Consider the following 18603-nt stretch of genomic DNA (forward strand, 5'->3'; position numbering starts at 1 on the left):
ACATGCAATAGTCTTTTCTTATTTTTTACTTGTACATATTTACATACACACATAGCTTTACTCTCTATATCTTTATCTTATGTTTATTGTATTGTATTTCTTAATTTTTTATACCCATAGGCCCTTATTTAAATCATCTGTGTACTGTATTCTATTGTGTTATGGTCTCTGTGTACTGTTGTTTGACGTTTCTGTGTAGTGGATGCTCCTGTCACCAAAACAAATTCCTTGTATGTGCAAACATACTGTACTTGGCAATAAAGCTCTTTCTGATTCTGATATATTGTTATATATTTTTATGTTTGGAATATCTCATAATTTCATAAATACACCTAAATGCCACCTCAGATGCGGCTTCTCTGCCACCTTTTCATTGTAAATAAGACTGTACTCGTGACGATGCAGTTTCTTCCTGCCTAAGTGGGTGATTCTTGGCCAGAAAAAGCTGCAAGGTCTGGTTACACATGACTGGGTAACACTGGGTAGAGAGAGAAAGAGATCCGACAATCTCAAACAAAACTTACATTCTCACATCAGTAACCTCAATCATGTACCGTTTACAGCGATACATCTACTACATCGCTTCTGGCCCCTCACTGTGGAGAAAACAATAGCATTGTAATACATCCTCTAAAAATGGCAACACTTTCTTGGAAAATTGTTCACTGAAATTTCGCAGCTGAGACCTCCGTAGACGCTCAGCACGCGTGCACACGCACAGATTCAATATGCTGCTCTCTAGGCATCAAACCAGCTCTTGATGATTACATCAGTGCCTCAAAGCATCAGAAGCCCTGAGCTGCCCTCTCTCTTAATTACAGGAAGGGATATTAAATCAGCCATGAACCAGGGTGTCCCTCAGCCTCATGCATTGAGATGAAATTTAACTACTTCCTGCTGGAAAACTAAACACAAAGGAAGGGCGACAGGGTCGTAAACAGACCTGGGTCATACAAACATAAAAAAAGGACAAAGCTGGATTGGACGTTGACCTGTCGTTCATGTTCCAAGCTGAATGATTTCTATTGCAGACAAGGGAGCAGATTGGAAAGAAAACAAATCTCTAACAGTTTCTGTTTGATCCAAACTTGCAGTCCCCAGACAGCAATAACAGAAATGGCTCCACTGAAATTAAGTCAACAACGGTTTATACCTGCACTCACTGTGATTCTGCTTAATGGTTATAACAGCTCTTTAGTGGACTTGGTGGTCTAGTAGCTGTAATGAAAAATTCAATCAGGCCATAATAAACAACTGGGCCATCCAGAGTTTGTTTGCTTTGCTTGGGCAAAAGACCAGACGGGCAGCTGTGATGGCCTTTGGTGTCACATCTGGAACAGCGGAGATTGGTGGTCTCCGTGCCAGCAATATGGCTAAGGTGATTACACCGACGCTCCCGCAAATTAATCAGAAAACTGATTCTACGTATAGTCACTTAATCAGAGCGAGATTAAGCCGCGGCTGCACTGCCGGCCCTTGACGAAGAATCAAACTGGAATTTTAAAGACTTTGTAAACAGAGAAATAGCCCGTGTCTGTGGGGTAATGATGCTTGAGGCACAAAGCCTCAAAGGTTAGCGGAAATAAAGGTGCAGGACTGCTCCTTGACAATGGCTGTGCCCATGAAATCAACATCTTTGTTGGTCCTTTAGCTAAGATTATCAATGCTGTCGAGAAAAAAAATTGAACAGGGATAAAAATAAATAAACAGCGCCAGGTATTTATCATACATCATACATATTTATCATCTGGGACATCTATGAGATATTTTGAAGAATTTAGGAAAGCAAACAGTTCTTGGCCACCATAGTAGGAAAAAATTAAATGGTAGTCAAAGGTGCCCCAGAATTGTTTGCTTTCCTAAATTCTTCAAAATCAGTGGCGATCCGTGACTCCTCTTCAGGGGAAGCAGTAATGCGAAGCTCGGCAAAACATGTATTTAGCCCGTCATGTGTGTGGCGCGTCATGTCAAAATACGTGCCTGCTGCAGACGCGTCGAAAGGGTTTTTAATAAAAGAGACGCTCGCGTTTGCTAGATACTCGCTTAGTCTCATGTGTAATCAGAGTTAAGTGTTAACGCAGTGTCTTCTGAACGCGAGCGTCTCTTTTATCATAAACCCTTTCGACACGTCTGCAGCAAGCACGTATTTTGACATGATGCGTGATGCACATAGGTTCACGTGAAGCGCTGAACACGTATTTTGAATTCCTGCTTCCCCTGAAGAGGAGGCACCGATCGCCACTGTTCAAAATATCTCATTTTGTGTTGAACAGAACAAAAAAATTATACAATATTTTTTCTACCATGGTAGTCAATGATGTCCCATAAATGTCCATTGCTAACATTTTCCAAATATCTTTCTCTGTATTCATCAGAACAAAGACATTTATACAGATTTGAGAACTTTCAAGTTCAACACTGCCTCCTTACTTTGCCACAACTCACATCAGCAAGCTTATAATAATGATTTCCAATTTGAGCTGTCAAGGTCAGATTTTTATGGGAAACTCTAACTCTTCTCGCTTTCTCAGCAGGTTCTGTATAACATGGTTGAAACCTGGTAACTCGTTATAGCACTTCTTGTATTTTTGCTTCCCAGGATGAATCTCTTCATTATTTTCCTCACTATTGCAAGTTGCTTTTGATAAAAGCATCAGCTATACATCTACATGTAAATGTAACTGTAACTTTTTTCACCACACATAATGTACATTAAGTAACCTGCAATTTTATGTTTCAAACAGATATGAGATAAAAAGCTAAAGTTAGCTATTGCAGCTTTAAAATGAGCTGTAAGGTCCATGTGCTACTAGATATACTGTAATGATCGATATTGATCCAGAAACAACCAATGTTGCCATATTTATGCTGTGTGTGTTACAGAACACATGCTTTGCCTTACTAAAGACTTTACTAAATTTTACTAAAGAGTTTGGATTTTACTGGAGTTTATTAGTGGATTGGGGAAGATCAGCTTTCGCACGGAAAAAGATGTTCATCTTCATGCACTTTGGTCATATACTGTACAAGTATTAGCATTCTCGAATGCAACGACGTATAGTGCACAACACTCCCCGTTTTAAGACTCAGTTTAGCTGACACACAGCAAAGTGCCCTATCAGTGATTTGACACGCCGTGTCACCGCGGCTGCGGTTGTCGCTGGCTTCACCTATCGGGTGCCTCCATCAGTGGGCTGCAGGGCCTGATAAGACGTCACACTCCGAAAGTCTCCTTCAGAGAAAGTCCTGGAGCGTCTTCCTCCTTGTGAGAAAGATCCAGAGTGTCATCCTTATCACTGCTAACCTCAGCAGCCTACCACCTGAGACCGCAGCCAAAATAGACATTATTAGCATTCCCTGCGCTTTACGCACTCTAATGCAGGGCAGTGAAGTGCTTTAAACGACAGCCATCTCTGCCCCTTATGTAGCACCTCTGAAAATAATGTTCTACACCAACGATTCCTTATTAAAAGCGCCCCCCTCTGCGCGGAAAAACTTCACATTAAAAATACCATCAGGTGAAACTGATTTCCATTAAAAGGAGGGTCGTCTGAGGTGACTCACTCCGTCCCCTGTGCTGGCAGCTTGTGCTCTCTTATGGGGTGATATCATCTCCCTCAAGATCACAGTGGCTGCAGGTAGTGAATTCCTAAGTAACAGTCCCCTCTAGTGCCCTGCCCTCTGACTACAAAGGTTAGAAATGACCATTATCAGGCTTCTCTTCGCGCTATTACCGGGAGGGGGTTGATAAGAGGGTTATGTATGAAGCAGACGTGACAGCTGACCCTGCAGCCTTTTTCCGACAAGCCCAGACGAAGACCATCACGTTAAGGCGGATTTAACCGGCTCTGAAACCTGCATTCTGGACACATCCTTGACACACTTCTGTGCATTGTCTCAAATGTTTGACCATGTTTACATACGGTACTAAGGTCCGTCTCTCAGATCCAATCACAACTAAAAACTGTTTGGCTGAGATCGATGGCCATGTTGCTGCATGCAGATAAAAAAATAAGATGATGCACACCTGTTGATCGGATTACCACAGATAGACCATAATGCCAGGTGTAAACAGTTAAACGCCACTTAATGCTCAATGGGAGGCACAGACGTTTAATCACAATTTTCACACATCTCATAAAGATTTTTAAATTAGGAAAAATACAGCGCTCCTTTTACAACACAAATCAAATTGCTTCTGGATACGCTCATTTGTGAATATGTGGGTTGAAGAGGAATAAAAATGGTAACATTTTATCTTAAAGTGCCATAGCCCACACCGCCATTTACTTTAATATTGTCTACTTGGACATCTCATCCAGCACACAGAAAGACAAACACACATGAACATCCATTTGGACAAATATGGGTGGTTGACGAATACTGTAAATCGTGTGCACAGGACTGGATTGGGACGTTAATTCGGCCCTGGCATTTTTGACCAGCTTCGGCATACACCACTTTTGTCGTTGGGGGGTGGGATATGGGTAATGCGAGTGGTAGGTTGTGCTGCTGTCATTGGCTTTCCTGCAAACATGTCCGATTCGCAATTGCATTTGCGTTCCGTGCATACGCTTCTAATCCACGAAAATGCGCGGTATGCCCGATGGCCAATCCAGCCCTGCATGTGCACCATGTCTATGGTGTGACATAGCAAAATGTAGAAGACAAGCTGTTAATATGATATTGTTTTATATTAATATTTATATTATTTATCATTTAAAATAGCATAAGAGAGATTTATTTTCATTGTTAGTTTTTTTCTAAATTTTTGCCGCCACACCATAGGACCAATTTGCACAGTGTGTAAGCTTGTGTGCCAGCTATGAACCACTTGTAGCAATCACATAATCACAGTCTTGCTTCAAAATATCATGTCTCGTTGTTATTTTGCGCTAATGAGATCTTAAGCAGAGAATTAAATTAGTACGCAGTCATACTCAAAGCGTGCAGTCAGTCTTAATAGAACCGAACAGAATCGGAGCTCTACCACCCACTAAGAGTCAATGTGTCAAATCTTGCCCACTCCGACGGAGGTCTAAGAAGGAAATCAGGACAGCTGAGGTCTCTGTGAGCCATACCAATTTCAAACCTCTGCCATTTGGCACTCATACAAAGGTGCCCTAAATTAAAGACTCTGAACAACAGAAGGGAGGCCACGTAGCAAAATGGCTCCAGTACAGAGGACCCGAGGTAAATGTTCCCCATATTTCATGCTCCTTGCAGCCCAGGCAGATCTTTTCACACTCTAAAGTCAAATGTTCACGGCTAAAAAAAGCATGTGACTCTTCTGAGCTGTGAGTAAAAAGCTAACTGAGAGGTCTTTCTCTTTTACGGTCAACCATGAGCTTACATTTTCAATCATAGCCTACATGGGCATTTGGTCTCCATGACACACACGCTATGTACGTGTATGCCGTTTCACCATTACAATCTCTTGTAATACTGCATTACAGTCAAAAATCTTACTTTTCAATTATTTTCACAACAGTCAAAATGAACGGCCATGATGTTTGACTTTTGATACTAGAAAATGGGTTCTAGGTTCCGGTACTAGGGTCTGGTCCAGAGAGACACCAACAGAATTTTTTCAGACAGAATCATCATCTTTGACTTTGACTTCCTGACCATACACATTTTGTCAAGTATGCAAGGGACATGAAAACTGACACTGCGGAGACCTATGGAGAGATGGCCCTCTGTAACTTCAGATGGTTTCAGTTTGTATACTTCATTGACAGCACTATGAAATATTTTGACAGGAGGGCAGCTCTCACTGGACAAACAGCAATAATAAGTACTGTACATAGCAGAAGACAGGCTGAAATGTCATAAAGTGTGAGAGATACTTGGAAAAAGTGCCAAAGAGAGATAAAGAAACATCAAGACAAGAGGACCCACATAAAAAACAATAGCAACTGAGAACACTTTTATGTTAATTGCTTCTCTTAGACAGCAGTGAGATTAAATTGAGAGCAATTATACACTTTTGTTTCCTTGGTCTCAGATCGTTCTCTTGAGAAAAAAACTTGGGAAGTCTTGCATGTGTTTCCACTAAAGATTCAGAAAAACGTTTGTAAATACGATCAGATTTATCATAATACCAAAGTCAAAGTTAATCAAAAGTCAGGGACTTTACCATGACATTTCTCAACAAGTTTCCCAGAACCCAAATTATCTAAGCTATTTACATCAAAAATAAGTTCTAAAATAAAATAAAAAATAAATAAATAGCTCTATGATTTTACTGCAGGAAAGCAAATTTAAGTCTAATTTGAGCACTTTTAAATTGGGAAATTAAAAGAGTAACATCACAATTCAGAGTTTTTTAACATAACTGTGGACTCCATTAAGGCTCCCGAGTTGAAGCATTAAAGGCTCTCACTAAATCCTTGGTGTTTCGAGTCTGACGTCATCAAGCAACCGTGTTTTTTTGGCAAGTTTAACAATCATAGGTAGTTTAGATGGTTAGAGTTAGGTTAGGGTAAAGGTTTCGTAAGACTTGAAACACCAAGGATTTAGTCAAAACCAACAAGCCACGCCCACGGATCTGACTCGAAACACCAAGGATTTAGTGAGAGCCGCATTAAAGCGTCACGAAACCTCCCCTTTCAGCTACATTCAATTAAAATGGGCGTGAACGCTGTAAGAAGAATAGCCGTTAAAATCCGGCGAAGGTTCCGGCATGGGAGACGGGCGCTGTCATGAATAATTATGAGAAATGTCTTCTCATTGGTCAAGAAAACAGAGTTTCATGAATAATAATGAGACACCAACGTGTCATTGATGTACTATAGTACATCGCCACGTCACATCTTTGGATGTTGGCTAGATAAGGATTTTAAACCCGTAAGGCAAAAACAGCGCTAAAGGTTTCGTGGCGCTTTAAGTTTACTTGTGGAATGGTTAAGCTTTAGCTTTACCTGCCGAGATCTCATTGCCCTCTTCCACAGGACTGTGCTCGTTAAGTCTTTGAGGTTGAGTGGTCTCTCCATCACTGCTCTGCCCTTCTGCTGAATAGACATGAGGAATTAAGTAAGTTTCAAACCGCGTAATATTATGTGTAAAATAACTTACAGAATGTAAACTAAACTCACTGGCTAGGTAACTAATAAGGCTTTTATACACCAGTGGTATTTTTTGTATGGAGCGATTTTACTCCAAAAAAGCCATCGTCAAAACGGCAAACGTACGTGTTTAACGGCACACAGAGGTGACAAACGTATTAATGCAGAAAGCACAATAAACAATATACAGTACAATTAAGAGTAGCTTGCGCAAGAATGTTAAAGGGGTCATATGGCGCGAATACGTGTTTTTCTGTGTCTTTGGTATGTTATAAATTGCCCGTGCATGTATTAGACACGTAAAATTGCAAAAATTAAAGTGTCGGAACAAAAGATGCATTCTATCTAAAAGCGATGCTAACCCAGACCAGCCTGAAACGCCTCATGTAACCACACCCCCACAAATCTACGTCAGTTCGTGGTATGATTTGACCAAGACCGCCCAAATGTATACACAAGTAAGGTGGGCGTACCTGTCAGTAAAATTGCTTTGGAACCTGATGTTCCAAATATGGTAAGAAGCGTTACATTTCCGTCACACGCTTGCAGTTTTCGACCAATCACTACACACTGGTTAACTGGCCAATCATAGCACACCTCGCTTTTCAGAGCGATGAGCTTTGTAAAAAATCTGGGCATTTCAGAGAGGCGGGGCAAAGAGGAGATATGCACGGTTTGTGGAAAATACAGCATTTTTTAACCTTAAATCGTGTGTACACATTTCATTACATCTAAAACAAATTATAATAGTCGTTTTAGCCGTGTCATATGAGCATTTTAATAATGCACGCGCGCCAGTGCAAACCACTGATCAGTGGTGTAAACACACTGCAGTTGCCATTGCAAGTTTACGGACCGTGACACAATGAGATGGCGATTCCGCGATTAACATGAAAGCAGTAGTTAACTGAGTGATCCCCAGTGTCAATCCGCTAAGTTATGTTGACAGGTGTTTACCTTCGTTCGGTGCTGCATACATGTCTGCACAGAGCAATCGCCGATCGACGTATAACATCAAAGTACCGCGAGAGCGATTCGAAAGCATACAGAGCATGCACTCGAATCGCGCTCTCGCGGTAGTTTGATGTCACACACCGATCTCTCGCCCAGCTGCCTTCACATGCTCTCGGAAATTTGATAAATCCCACCTCAACCCGGAAATAATTTATAGAACGGTGTTCTTTTAATGTTAGCAGATACTTGTAATGTTTTAATGCTACTTAATCATTAGTACCATTAATGTTTTAATGTTACTAAATACTTTTAATGTTACTAAATCCAGACGTTACTGTGCGAATTATCAAATTTCCGAGAGCACGTGAAGGCAGCATGTCACTACTACTTATAGCTTTTTTTTTTTGCAAAATACCAATATGCAAATATTTTCCCACTGCTATTGAATGATTTTTGCAAAATGTATATTAAGAAGTACTTAATCATAAAACATAATTATCTTAAAACGTTTAGAATTACATTTCTTAAATAAATATTAAAAAACTATACAGTATATATTGAAGAGTTTGGTTCCAAAATGAGATAACTTCAAAAATCATGTTTTTATTGTGCATTCCAATTAATATCAATCAAACTGCAGTTGGTTTGTTTTGATTTAAGCCATAATAACTCAAAAAATACAGCTAACTTACACAATAAAACACAATAAAACATGATAACATAATACAAAACATGATTTTTGAATTTTTTTTAAAACTGAGTTATCTCATTTTGGAACCACCAAACTCTTATATATATATATATATATATATGAATGTAGAAAACTGCTGTATGTAGTCACATTTGCTTGTTTTCCCAATACACAAAGCAGGGTACAATCAAACCCATTGTTTTCACTTACAAACAGTTGCTTCAGAGAAAATGTATTTTTCATACCAGCATATTTTCCCTGAAGTGCCCTGCTGTGCTGGTTTCCACTCACAGCTATAACTTTGACTGAATACTCCTTCTTGGGATTAAAATCCTTTATTACTGCTTTATTCTCTCCTCTTGCAATTGGCAACTCGGTCGTTTCTCCACCTGTCACTGGAAACAAATCAGAGAGAGGATGATTAGTATGCGATGTCTCATTTCTGCATCTCTTCACAAACCTACTGAAATCGGTCCTTACTGTCTGCATGTCAAGTGTTTAGTGTAGTTGTAATCTCAGAGAGGAATAATACTCAGGACTCAGGAGGGATCACACATTGGAGATATGAATAGTAAAAAATAACAGTAACACAGCGGGGAATTGACTAAAAATGTTTATTTGCATCTGCTGTCTGTATTATTTTAGCAACTGTTTCAGTTAAAGACTTACAGTATGGCTGATTATGAGCAATGCAACATGCTACCTTGAGCCGGCATATTTTACAGGGACTGTGTAACATCACTCCATTCGAAAGTACAGAAAAGCTGACACAGACTAATAGAAGTTGAAGACTGGCATTCTATACTTTATGTCCCCGGCCATCTAAAACAACAGCCTTCAAATTTATCCAAGTGATTGGATGCTAAAGAAAACACATAATCTCCAAAATACCCTGAAGAACAATCCGTCTGGAGTAGATTGCCCGCTCTGTTCTACTATTTCAGAGATCAGGTCAGTGAAGGAATAGTACCGGCCTGATAAACTGTGATGCACAAGTGATCACACATGTAAGATGTGTGGGTGGAAGCTTTATGGCCATTGCACAGCAAACAACTTCATGAAGTTTGTTTGCAGTATGGACAGTGATAAATGGTCTGTTCTATAAAGGTCTCGACCAAAACTCATCTTTCCTGCTACATATTGGGATCCGGTGACAAGGTCTGGGAATAAAACTTCTAACAAAAGGTTGCTTCTAGTAATTTTGTGAACTCAGAAGGAAGGACAAGTTTCAAAATGTTATAATAGGGCTGTGCAAAACTATCGATACATGTAACTATCGCAATATTTTTTTTTCAATCGTGTATAGATAGTGATACCTCTACTATCGATCATTTTTTATACATACGGCCAAAAGTAAGTGGAAGCGAGCATGGCGAAAAATATAAGAATGCTTCGAGCTCTCAGAGCTGATGTGTGGGTGTGCTTTGGTTTTCAAAATAAGTCATGGAGTAATGAGTTATATAAAATAATGCTGTTTGTAGGCTTCGCAAGTCATGACACAAGTCACTTGGCTACTGCAGTGCATTAGACAAAAAGTTTATTAAGAAAAGTAACAATGACATTTATTGTGCTTTCACGGATGTGACACCAGCACATTTACAGCACGGATGAACCAGGGGTTTTATACTGCCCATGTTCAGTGTTTTAACTGTAATGCACCACAACAGCCAAGTGACTTGCGTGAGCCACCTTATTCCCCTGTGCTACCCACTTGAGGGGCGCAATCCACAGTTTGAGAACCCAAACCTCTGATCTAAAGGTCCATGCATCGCACATCATGGCCACTCTGCAGAAGTAAGGGATGTTTTTACACTTATCCTTACAGAAAACCCCCGGTGGTACACAGCATGTTGTATTTCTAGCTCTACTTTTTACATTTTCTATTTAAAGTATTGCAATATATCACAAATGTGTATCGTATCGAAATACATGGCAATATATTGTATCGTGACCCATCTATCGTGATATGTATCGTATCGGGAGGCACTTGCCAATACACAGCCCTACTTTATAAGGTGTTTTCCTGACAGACATGCCTAAAGAAAACTGACAGATGAGAACTCTTGAATTTCTCAATTAATTCTCCTAGACTTCGATTCAATTTAATGGAGAGATTTAATGGTAGTTTCCTGCTTCTCTGAAATTTCTCATGAGGAAAAGACCCAGAAATTTCACAAACGTCTCCGTTAGAAACGGAGCTCTAATTTGTCAAGTCTGCAATCAAAAGACAATATTATTAAAGACATTAATATAAAACATTTCTCATCAGATTTACACAAATTCAGATTATTTTGCCTATACAATCTACATTTATTTTACAGCTTCATACTCTTAATGTATTTCAATTTTTTTTTCTCAAAAACAATGTAAAGAGAAACATCTGAAACTAAGTTGGTACTTAAAGGTCTTAAGCTTAAACTCCCCTTAAGCTGTCACGCGAACTCAGGTGCGCACAAGGGTACCGAACCCTGCGCATGCGCTTTAGCCGATTACAAAGTATTTACTTCATTAAAACACGTGTAAGAAATGATAGAGTTGGTAATTTACCTTGGATTTGAGCCAGAGTGAGCCTGCATTGTTTTGCACGTTGCGAGTGGAATCAGAGCGGGAAATTAATGGTAATGTTTCGATATTTAAAAATAGTCCTGATAAATAGTCTGTTTGCAAGCAGCAGAAAGCTCTGTAAGCGAACATACAGCAAAACCAAGTGTTGTTTACTCTGCGCATAATAGCATCAAGTCATTAAAAAACACAATAAATTGACCAGTGTTCTGTTTACTATCATGTGTCATGCACGTCCGTGATGACGTAAGATGAATGCAAACGCACCAGGGTTCGATAGAATCAAGATGAGACACAAACCAACGCTGCGAGAGGCGTCAAAACCATCGCACTCAGATACACACACATCAAATACTACAGTATTTCCTCTACATTCCGGGTTACTTTGCAACGGCAAACACCACGAGAGCACAAGCTTCAGTTTTATACAAGTAACGTTATATGCGAAATATAAACGGCCCCTAAAAACGCCTTGTGGATCTTTACTGATACACAAACCACTGTGCACTATAAACTGTGTATAAAACAAAGCCATAATTAAAAACCAACCTGTATAATATGCATGTCATTGTGGAATAACTCCCTGAAATATTCCCGATGACATGATGAGCTAACTGCTGCAACAGCTAAGGATCCCGCTGCAGTTGTTTCAACAGCAGCACCGATGTTAGCCAATGCACGCTGCCAGTCCTCCTGCTCCTATCTTAGTCACGTTGTTCTTTTAACCTTTGTATTTACCATTTTTGTGCTCCACTATTGTACTTTCTTTCAGACATTTGGCCGCTATGCCGTCTAGCAATAGCAGTGACGTAAATGAAAATGATCGACATGATTTCACCAGCAGCTGATTGGACAGATGTGACCCAAATGTAACATCTATCCAATCACCGGCTTATTTTTTGTTATATTTCTTATGGGCCAATGAGGGTCTATTTTTTATTCGCGCTGAAGTAAATTTAAAATAAAGAATCCAATCAGAGGCCCCTAAACAGGTGAGGCCCCTAGGCTCCAGCCTAGGCAAGCCTGTGCATTAATCCGCCAAAAATTTGCCAAATCACGCATTTACGAAACGCGCTCTGTAGAGCAGTTTGTCCGTTTAGGGCTACTGTAGAAACAATATAGAGAATTTCATGTAAGAATACCCGCGGTGTATATAGACAGAAATAGCTCATTCTAAGGTAATAAAAACATAACGCTTCATTATGTAAGGTCTTTATCCACCTCTGAATACATAGTTATCTATATTAAATTGCATTTCTGTCAGTTGATCCTCCTAAAATTACACACTGGACCTTGAAGCAAAACACAAAGAACTCTATTAAATCTCCTGAGCTATGTAAGAGCAATACAACTTTCTTCTGGGGGATCAAAAGTTCAAAGATTTCCAAATAGCTTATTTAATGCATTAGAAGTACCAAATTCAAGATTTGTTTTAACTCTCTGGCATTCGAATTGGTTGTTCCCGAACAGTGTCATCATCAGGTCATATTGTCCCTCAACCTGACGAACAAGCCTGCCCCTGCAACTTAGATCCCTGACCAATGATCCTGATTAAAATCCTTGTGGCTTGCAGAGAGATCAATTGAAGGGGAGTGAAAGTTGCTTACTCAGCAGCCGTGGGAGCGTGATTGGGGTTAGGCTCAGAGCGGACGGGGAGCCACAGTTTACCGATGACTTTGCACATTACGCTTCATAGAAAAGTAAAAGAAGATTGCTGCAAACAGCAAAGTGCCGCCCGTCACGACGCCATGAAGAGACATCAAAAGTGCTCCAATTCTCATTTGTTCAAACGAGACCAAAGGACAGATTCACTTTGTCGTACTGTAAGTGAACGTCTACCTTACTGCTTTGATTTCTGACAAGAGTGAGGCGGCGGGCTTTTGAGTGGAAAATAGCCATCTACAACCACTATAAATAGGCATGAAATCAATTTGTGCTTCCAGTTGCAAAACTGGACAGGATAACATCCCCCATTTTTATATTTGACCACAGCTGCTGTAGAACATATAAGCCAAACAAAAGTGTTTATTTTGCATGTTTTGAGCTCAGCAAAGTGAGCAGGTCAAGTTAACTTAGAACAGAACCGTGAGGTTTCAAGAAAAGCTTGTACTTTCTAAAGCATAGACATTTAAAAAAAATATGTTAATATTTCATTTCTGGTTCTATGGAAGAAAGGGTTTAGAAAGTGAGTAAATAATGACAGAACTGTGTTCTCTTCTCTAACTCTCTCTGTTGTTGTGAGATTAGGACCCTCACACCACTGATATCTGATAACACACAGCTGGATCTGATGATAATCTCTGCTTGACCTCCCCTTGATTCCGACTGGGTACCATAGCCAGACATCACCCACCTCAGTCACAAAACAACCGTATTGCGCTCTCATTGACTGATGCAAACCATCACGTGTCCTCATTCAACCCTGCTCCATCACATTTAATACCTCAATTCTGGCCAGTGGGGAAAATTATCATGCCGATAAATGCCACTTTGGACACAGAAACGCAGCAAATGAGCTGCTATAATTAAAACAAGTGCTCTTCCCATCTGCTGGGCCGGCCTGATAAATATCTTTTTTTTGGTGGAAACCATTCACAGGGCTCAGGAATGCGCAAGAAATAGCGAGTTTAGACACGGCTCACTGTTGCCTCAGCAAAGAGGTTTGTGAGATTTTAACAAAGGGGGAGTTTAGAGAACTAAAGGCTAAGCACCTGGCCTACGTAAAGCCGAAGAGTGACCCTCGGGTTTCTGTGTTATCAGGAGTCAAATCACAGCCAAGGTGGGGAGTATTGTCAAAAATGTGTGGAAACAGAGAGTCCTTTAGACTTGGCAAGGTTAATAATCACATCTGTTAAACCTCAGAGAGAAAAGTAAAGAAAGTGTAAAACTACCACAGAATATATTTTTAGGACAGAACTGAAGCCTAAAGACTAAAAATAAAAAAGACTAAAACAGAGACATTGGAGACATTAAAGGGACAGTTCACCCCAAAATTAAAATCCTGTCTTCATTGACTCACCCTCGAGCTGTTCCAAATCTGTATAAATGTCTTTGTTCTGATGAACACAGAGAAAGATATTTAGAAAAATGTTTGTAACCAAACAGTTCTTGGCCACCAAGAACTATACCATAGTAAGAAAAATGACAATGGTAGTCAAAAGTGCCCCAGAACTGTTTGCTTTCCAACATTCTTCAGAATGTCTTATTTTGTGTTGACAGAACAAAGACAATTTTTCTACTATGGTAGAAAAAAACAACTGTTTGGTTACAAGCATTCTTCCAAATAGCTTTATCTGTATTTATCAGAACAACGAAATGTATACACATTTGGAACAACTAGAGGGTGAGTAAATGATGACAGAATTTTCATTTTTGGGTGATTTGTTCCTTTAACAATAGATCCACATTACAGGCAAACTCTTCATATTTCACTAGAATTGCTTCTTACCTGGTTCACTATTATATATGAACTTGTAGCCATCATATTGTCCTTTTGGTTCCTTCCATGAGACAAGTAGTTTTCCAGCGCTGATAACTTTAAATCGAAGTCTTCTTGGAGCTGGAACTGCAAGGTAAGAACAGACATTTATATACTGTGCATGATCGAGATAATTATTCAAATGAGAGGTGCATTTATAATTTGATAAAATGCAACGGAAAGGTAAGTTTCAAGTCAAATTCTCTTTCTCTTGTTTATATGATTTACATTTCTTGATGATCTGCAATGATTTTTGGAAAGGCCAGGTAATTTAATATTACAGATCTAACAGAATACACATACAGTAGAATCAAAACAGAGATAAAATTGAACTGTGTGTTATTGACTCGGTAAGATTGACAGGATTGTATGAGAAGAGAATGTGACTTTAAATCCCAGAGAGGATAAAACAGTGTTGTTTTATATTATTTTCTAAAGCATCTTAATAACATGACAGTCAAGATGACTGACTAAAACATGTAAAATATCTTCAGTATCTACAGCCATAAACAACTGATTTGGGGTCATCCTTCATAATTAAATCCAAAGATTTATCTGGATAAGCAAACTAACACCTCTGACCCTGAACCAGTTGTTAAAGCTGTGTGAGAAATCACCACACCCAAACATCATACATCTCCAAGAGAAGATGATAAAAAACATTGACTAATCAATGTTTGCATGTCCAGTTCTACCCAGAGAAAAAGCCAGTGAGCTACACAAAGTGCATAAAGAAAAAATGTTGACACAAACAGAAAAGAGAATACTAAAAGTCAATACTACTGGGGGAAACGTGTTTATAGAAGACAAAACAGATCTTCTGGCACCAACCTGGAGAACGAAAATCTGCTGGGTTCCTGTTGCATCTCCATTCTCATGGACACCTAAACCACACTCAGTCCCGCATTCTTAATTTGTGTGTTGGAACTACAGTATGTTTGATGTCCCTCCATAAAAATACACTTTCAAAGCCTCGTTTAAAAGTGGAAACTTACTGTTTTGATTCTCAGTCATTCATGTGAGTTGGACAGAACATGAGCCCTGATACGGATCCAGAGAATTCAGAACATGTTGGCCCTCAGAATTTCTTTGTACACTGTAACCACCCCACTAGCACAAATACTGTATAGAGGAAAGAGTGTGGTGTTGTGCCAGCTTAGTTTCTGCACACCATGAGATGAAAAATGTATGTGAAAAACAATTTGGAGAGTAAATGCCAACAATGTCGAGATGCTGAATGTCTGTGAATAATGAGGACCAACACAATACATTCATTTGTGTGAAAAACATCTTTTTAAAAGCACGCTGCGAGAGTATCTCGACAGCTTCAAAGAAAACTGTCTCCGCTCACTCAAACACCTTCGCAGGTAGCTGCATCTCCTGGGTTTTGGTGATTAAAGAAACTCGGGCAAACCGGCTGCTGGGGAGATTGAGGAGGAGGAGAACAACCGCCATGGTGTTTTAAGGACGACAAGCGCTGACTTGTAACTTGAAACGCGAAATTCGAGCAGGAGGTCCTGTATGAGTCTGTATATTAGAGACGAGCACCCACAAATCCGCCGGCCTTTGATGTGGGTATCTTTCATCCTTCGGAGACAGCCGTGCTTTAGCGTAGCTCTTACCCCAAAAGTCCTTTTATCAGCGCTCTTCCAATTACTCACCTGTCAGACGACTCGTTTCAAACATTTATTTTCCACAAACACGAATCGCTTTTGAAGGAATTAAAGTTTAATGTCCGCTTTTCGTTTGGTAGAGGGAATGTTCAGCTCGCATGACGTTTGTGGCTGCTTGCTGCGATGTAAATTTCCAGGGTGGGAATTATGGAGGAAAAAAATGAAAATTAGGGCCGCTTGTCTGCGTTTCTCACCACACCCATGAAATTGTGTAAGGATTTTCCCCACTTCCACCGAAATGTTTAAAAATACCTCATCCAGACAAATTGTTTAATTAAAGGTTGTGTAAATGAGATTTATGGCGCATGAATCCAAACAACAATTACATTGGGATGTGTTTTATGGCTGTTTTGCTTTGTAGTTTTGATGGGATTTCAGGGAGTCTGGTGATTTTATTTCATATTTCTACATCACACAAAAAAAAAGATTGTGCAGGCTTCATAACCTTCCTGTACCGTCTCGCTGTCTTCCGCTGCCCATTCATTCTCACCAGGGCTTTCGCACACATTTTACTTCCAAACATCAGGTATACACAATTTGTGTATAGACTATAGTCTGTCTGTTGTGTTAAAGATCAGGTCTCATGCCATGTCATGTATTCTGACTTCTTTACACTGTTAAATGTGCTGGCTTCTCATGCTTAACAGGGTAAACTTGTTAAAAAACAAGTTGCACGTATGACGCAGTCTGTACTTGATACACTCCCCCAGCACTACAACTTGTTTCGGAAATTTTTTTCTAATTCTGTCGACACAGGGATCCTATTCCTTTCATTGGCCAAAAGCACGGCAAGGTGAAGGCGAAAGAGCCCGCGTAGCCAACCGACGAGCAAGACCCGCTTACCATCGAGGTTATCTGCGCTGTGTCAAGATGGGCTGCGCTGCAGCTCGTTACTCTTGCGATATGTTTAGGTGTGTCTGTTTGTTCACGGCATTTCAGTGATGGATGTTATATCATTTCAGTGATGGATCGTTTGAAACTTGCTATTCTCCATATTACATGCTGCCCCTTGGAAACATTATTAGAAAACATGGAATTAGCTTCCACTGTTATGCAGATGATACCCAGCTATATATCTCATCAAGACCAGATGATTCCTTCCAGCTATCCCTAATTGGCAGAGTGCATCGACGATATAAAGCATTGGATGACTTGTAATTTCCTTCTTTTAAATTCTAATAAAACAGAAATATTACTTATCGGACCAAAGACACGTGAGCAGAATATTTCGGATTATAACCTGCAAATTGAAGGCTGCACTGTTACTCCAACAAATACAGTTAAAGAACTCGGCGTTATATTAGACAGCAACCTGTCATTTAAAAATCACATCTCAAATGTCACAAAAACAGCCTTCTTCCACCTTAGAAACATTGCCAAATTACTAAATATTTTATGTGTGGTTGACGCAGAGAAGCTTATTCATGCATTTGTGACCTCAAGACTTGACTACTGTAATGCACTGCTTAGTGGTTGTCCTGCAGCATCAATAAACAAACTACAGTTAGTTCAGAATGCAGCTGCCAGAGTTCTAACCAGGTCCAGAAAATACGATCACATAACCCCAATGTTATCAAGCCTTCACTGGTTACCCATTAAGTATCGTATGGACTTTAAAGTTCTTTTAATTATTTATAAAGCCTTAAACGGTTTAGCCCCTACCTACATAACAGAGCTTCTACCACACTACAACCCATCACGCTCTCTAAGATCTCAAAACTCCAGACTTTTGATAACACCTAGAATAACTAAATCCACCAAAGGGGGTAGAGCGTTCTCCCAATTTAAATCTAGATTAAAGACACATCTTTTCAGCCAAGCATTCACTTAATGCAAAATATGCTAAATAAACCACCGGGAGACTGCATTTATTAGATATTATTTACTAGAATAATCTTGCTTGTTCTATAAACACCATGCACTGTGCTGTGTTTTACCTTTTTTGTGTTTTTGTGTTTTTCTTATTTTCTCCTGTAAAGCTGCTTTGGAACAATGCACATTGTGAAAAGCGCTATATAAATAAAATTGAATTGAATTGAATATATAAACGGTGGATATAATGCTGGATTTGGAGAGCGTTTGAAACTGATCGATGGCGCGGTCCCTATAAGATGCGGGACATGAAGTGCACGCGGTAAGTCAAACTAAGTCATACGTCTGTGTTTTGTTGGCAATCGG

The 18603-nt window shown here is 39.7% G+C and overlaps 1 protein-coding gene across 4 annotated transcripts in view; it reads right to left on the minus strand.

The window, feature by feature from the left end:
- col14a1a (collagen, type XIV, alpha 1a) overlaps positions 1-18603 on the minus strand; it is a 95617-nt gene that overhangs the window by 74365 nt on the left and 2649 nt on the right. For 3 of the 4 annotated variants that reach the window (XM_057339979.1, XM_057339980.1, XM_057339977.1), the window contains exons 3-5: positions 14723-14839; positions 8958-9107; positions 6924-7013 (exon numbers count right to left, since the gene is read on the minus strand). In XM_057339979.1, the coding sequence (XP_057195962.1) occupies positions 6924-7013; positions 8958-9107; positions 14723-14839 (357 nt within the window). The remainder of the gene's footprint in view (positions 1-6923; positions 7014-8957; positions 9108-14722; positions 14840-18603) is intronic. The other variant, XM_057339978.1, reaches the window with a different exon arrangement.

The sequence above is a fragment of the Triplophysa rosa genome, linkage group LG8 (assembly GCF_024868665.1).
Source record: "Triplophysa rosa linkage group LG8, Trosa_1v2, whole genome shotgun sequence".
In the NCBI taxonomy this organism is placed as follows: domain Eukaryota; kingdom Metazoa; phylum Chordata; class Actinopteri; order Cypriniformes; family Nemacheilidae; genus Triplophysa; species Triplophysa rosa.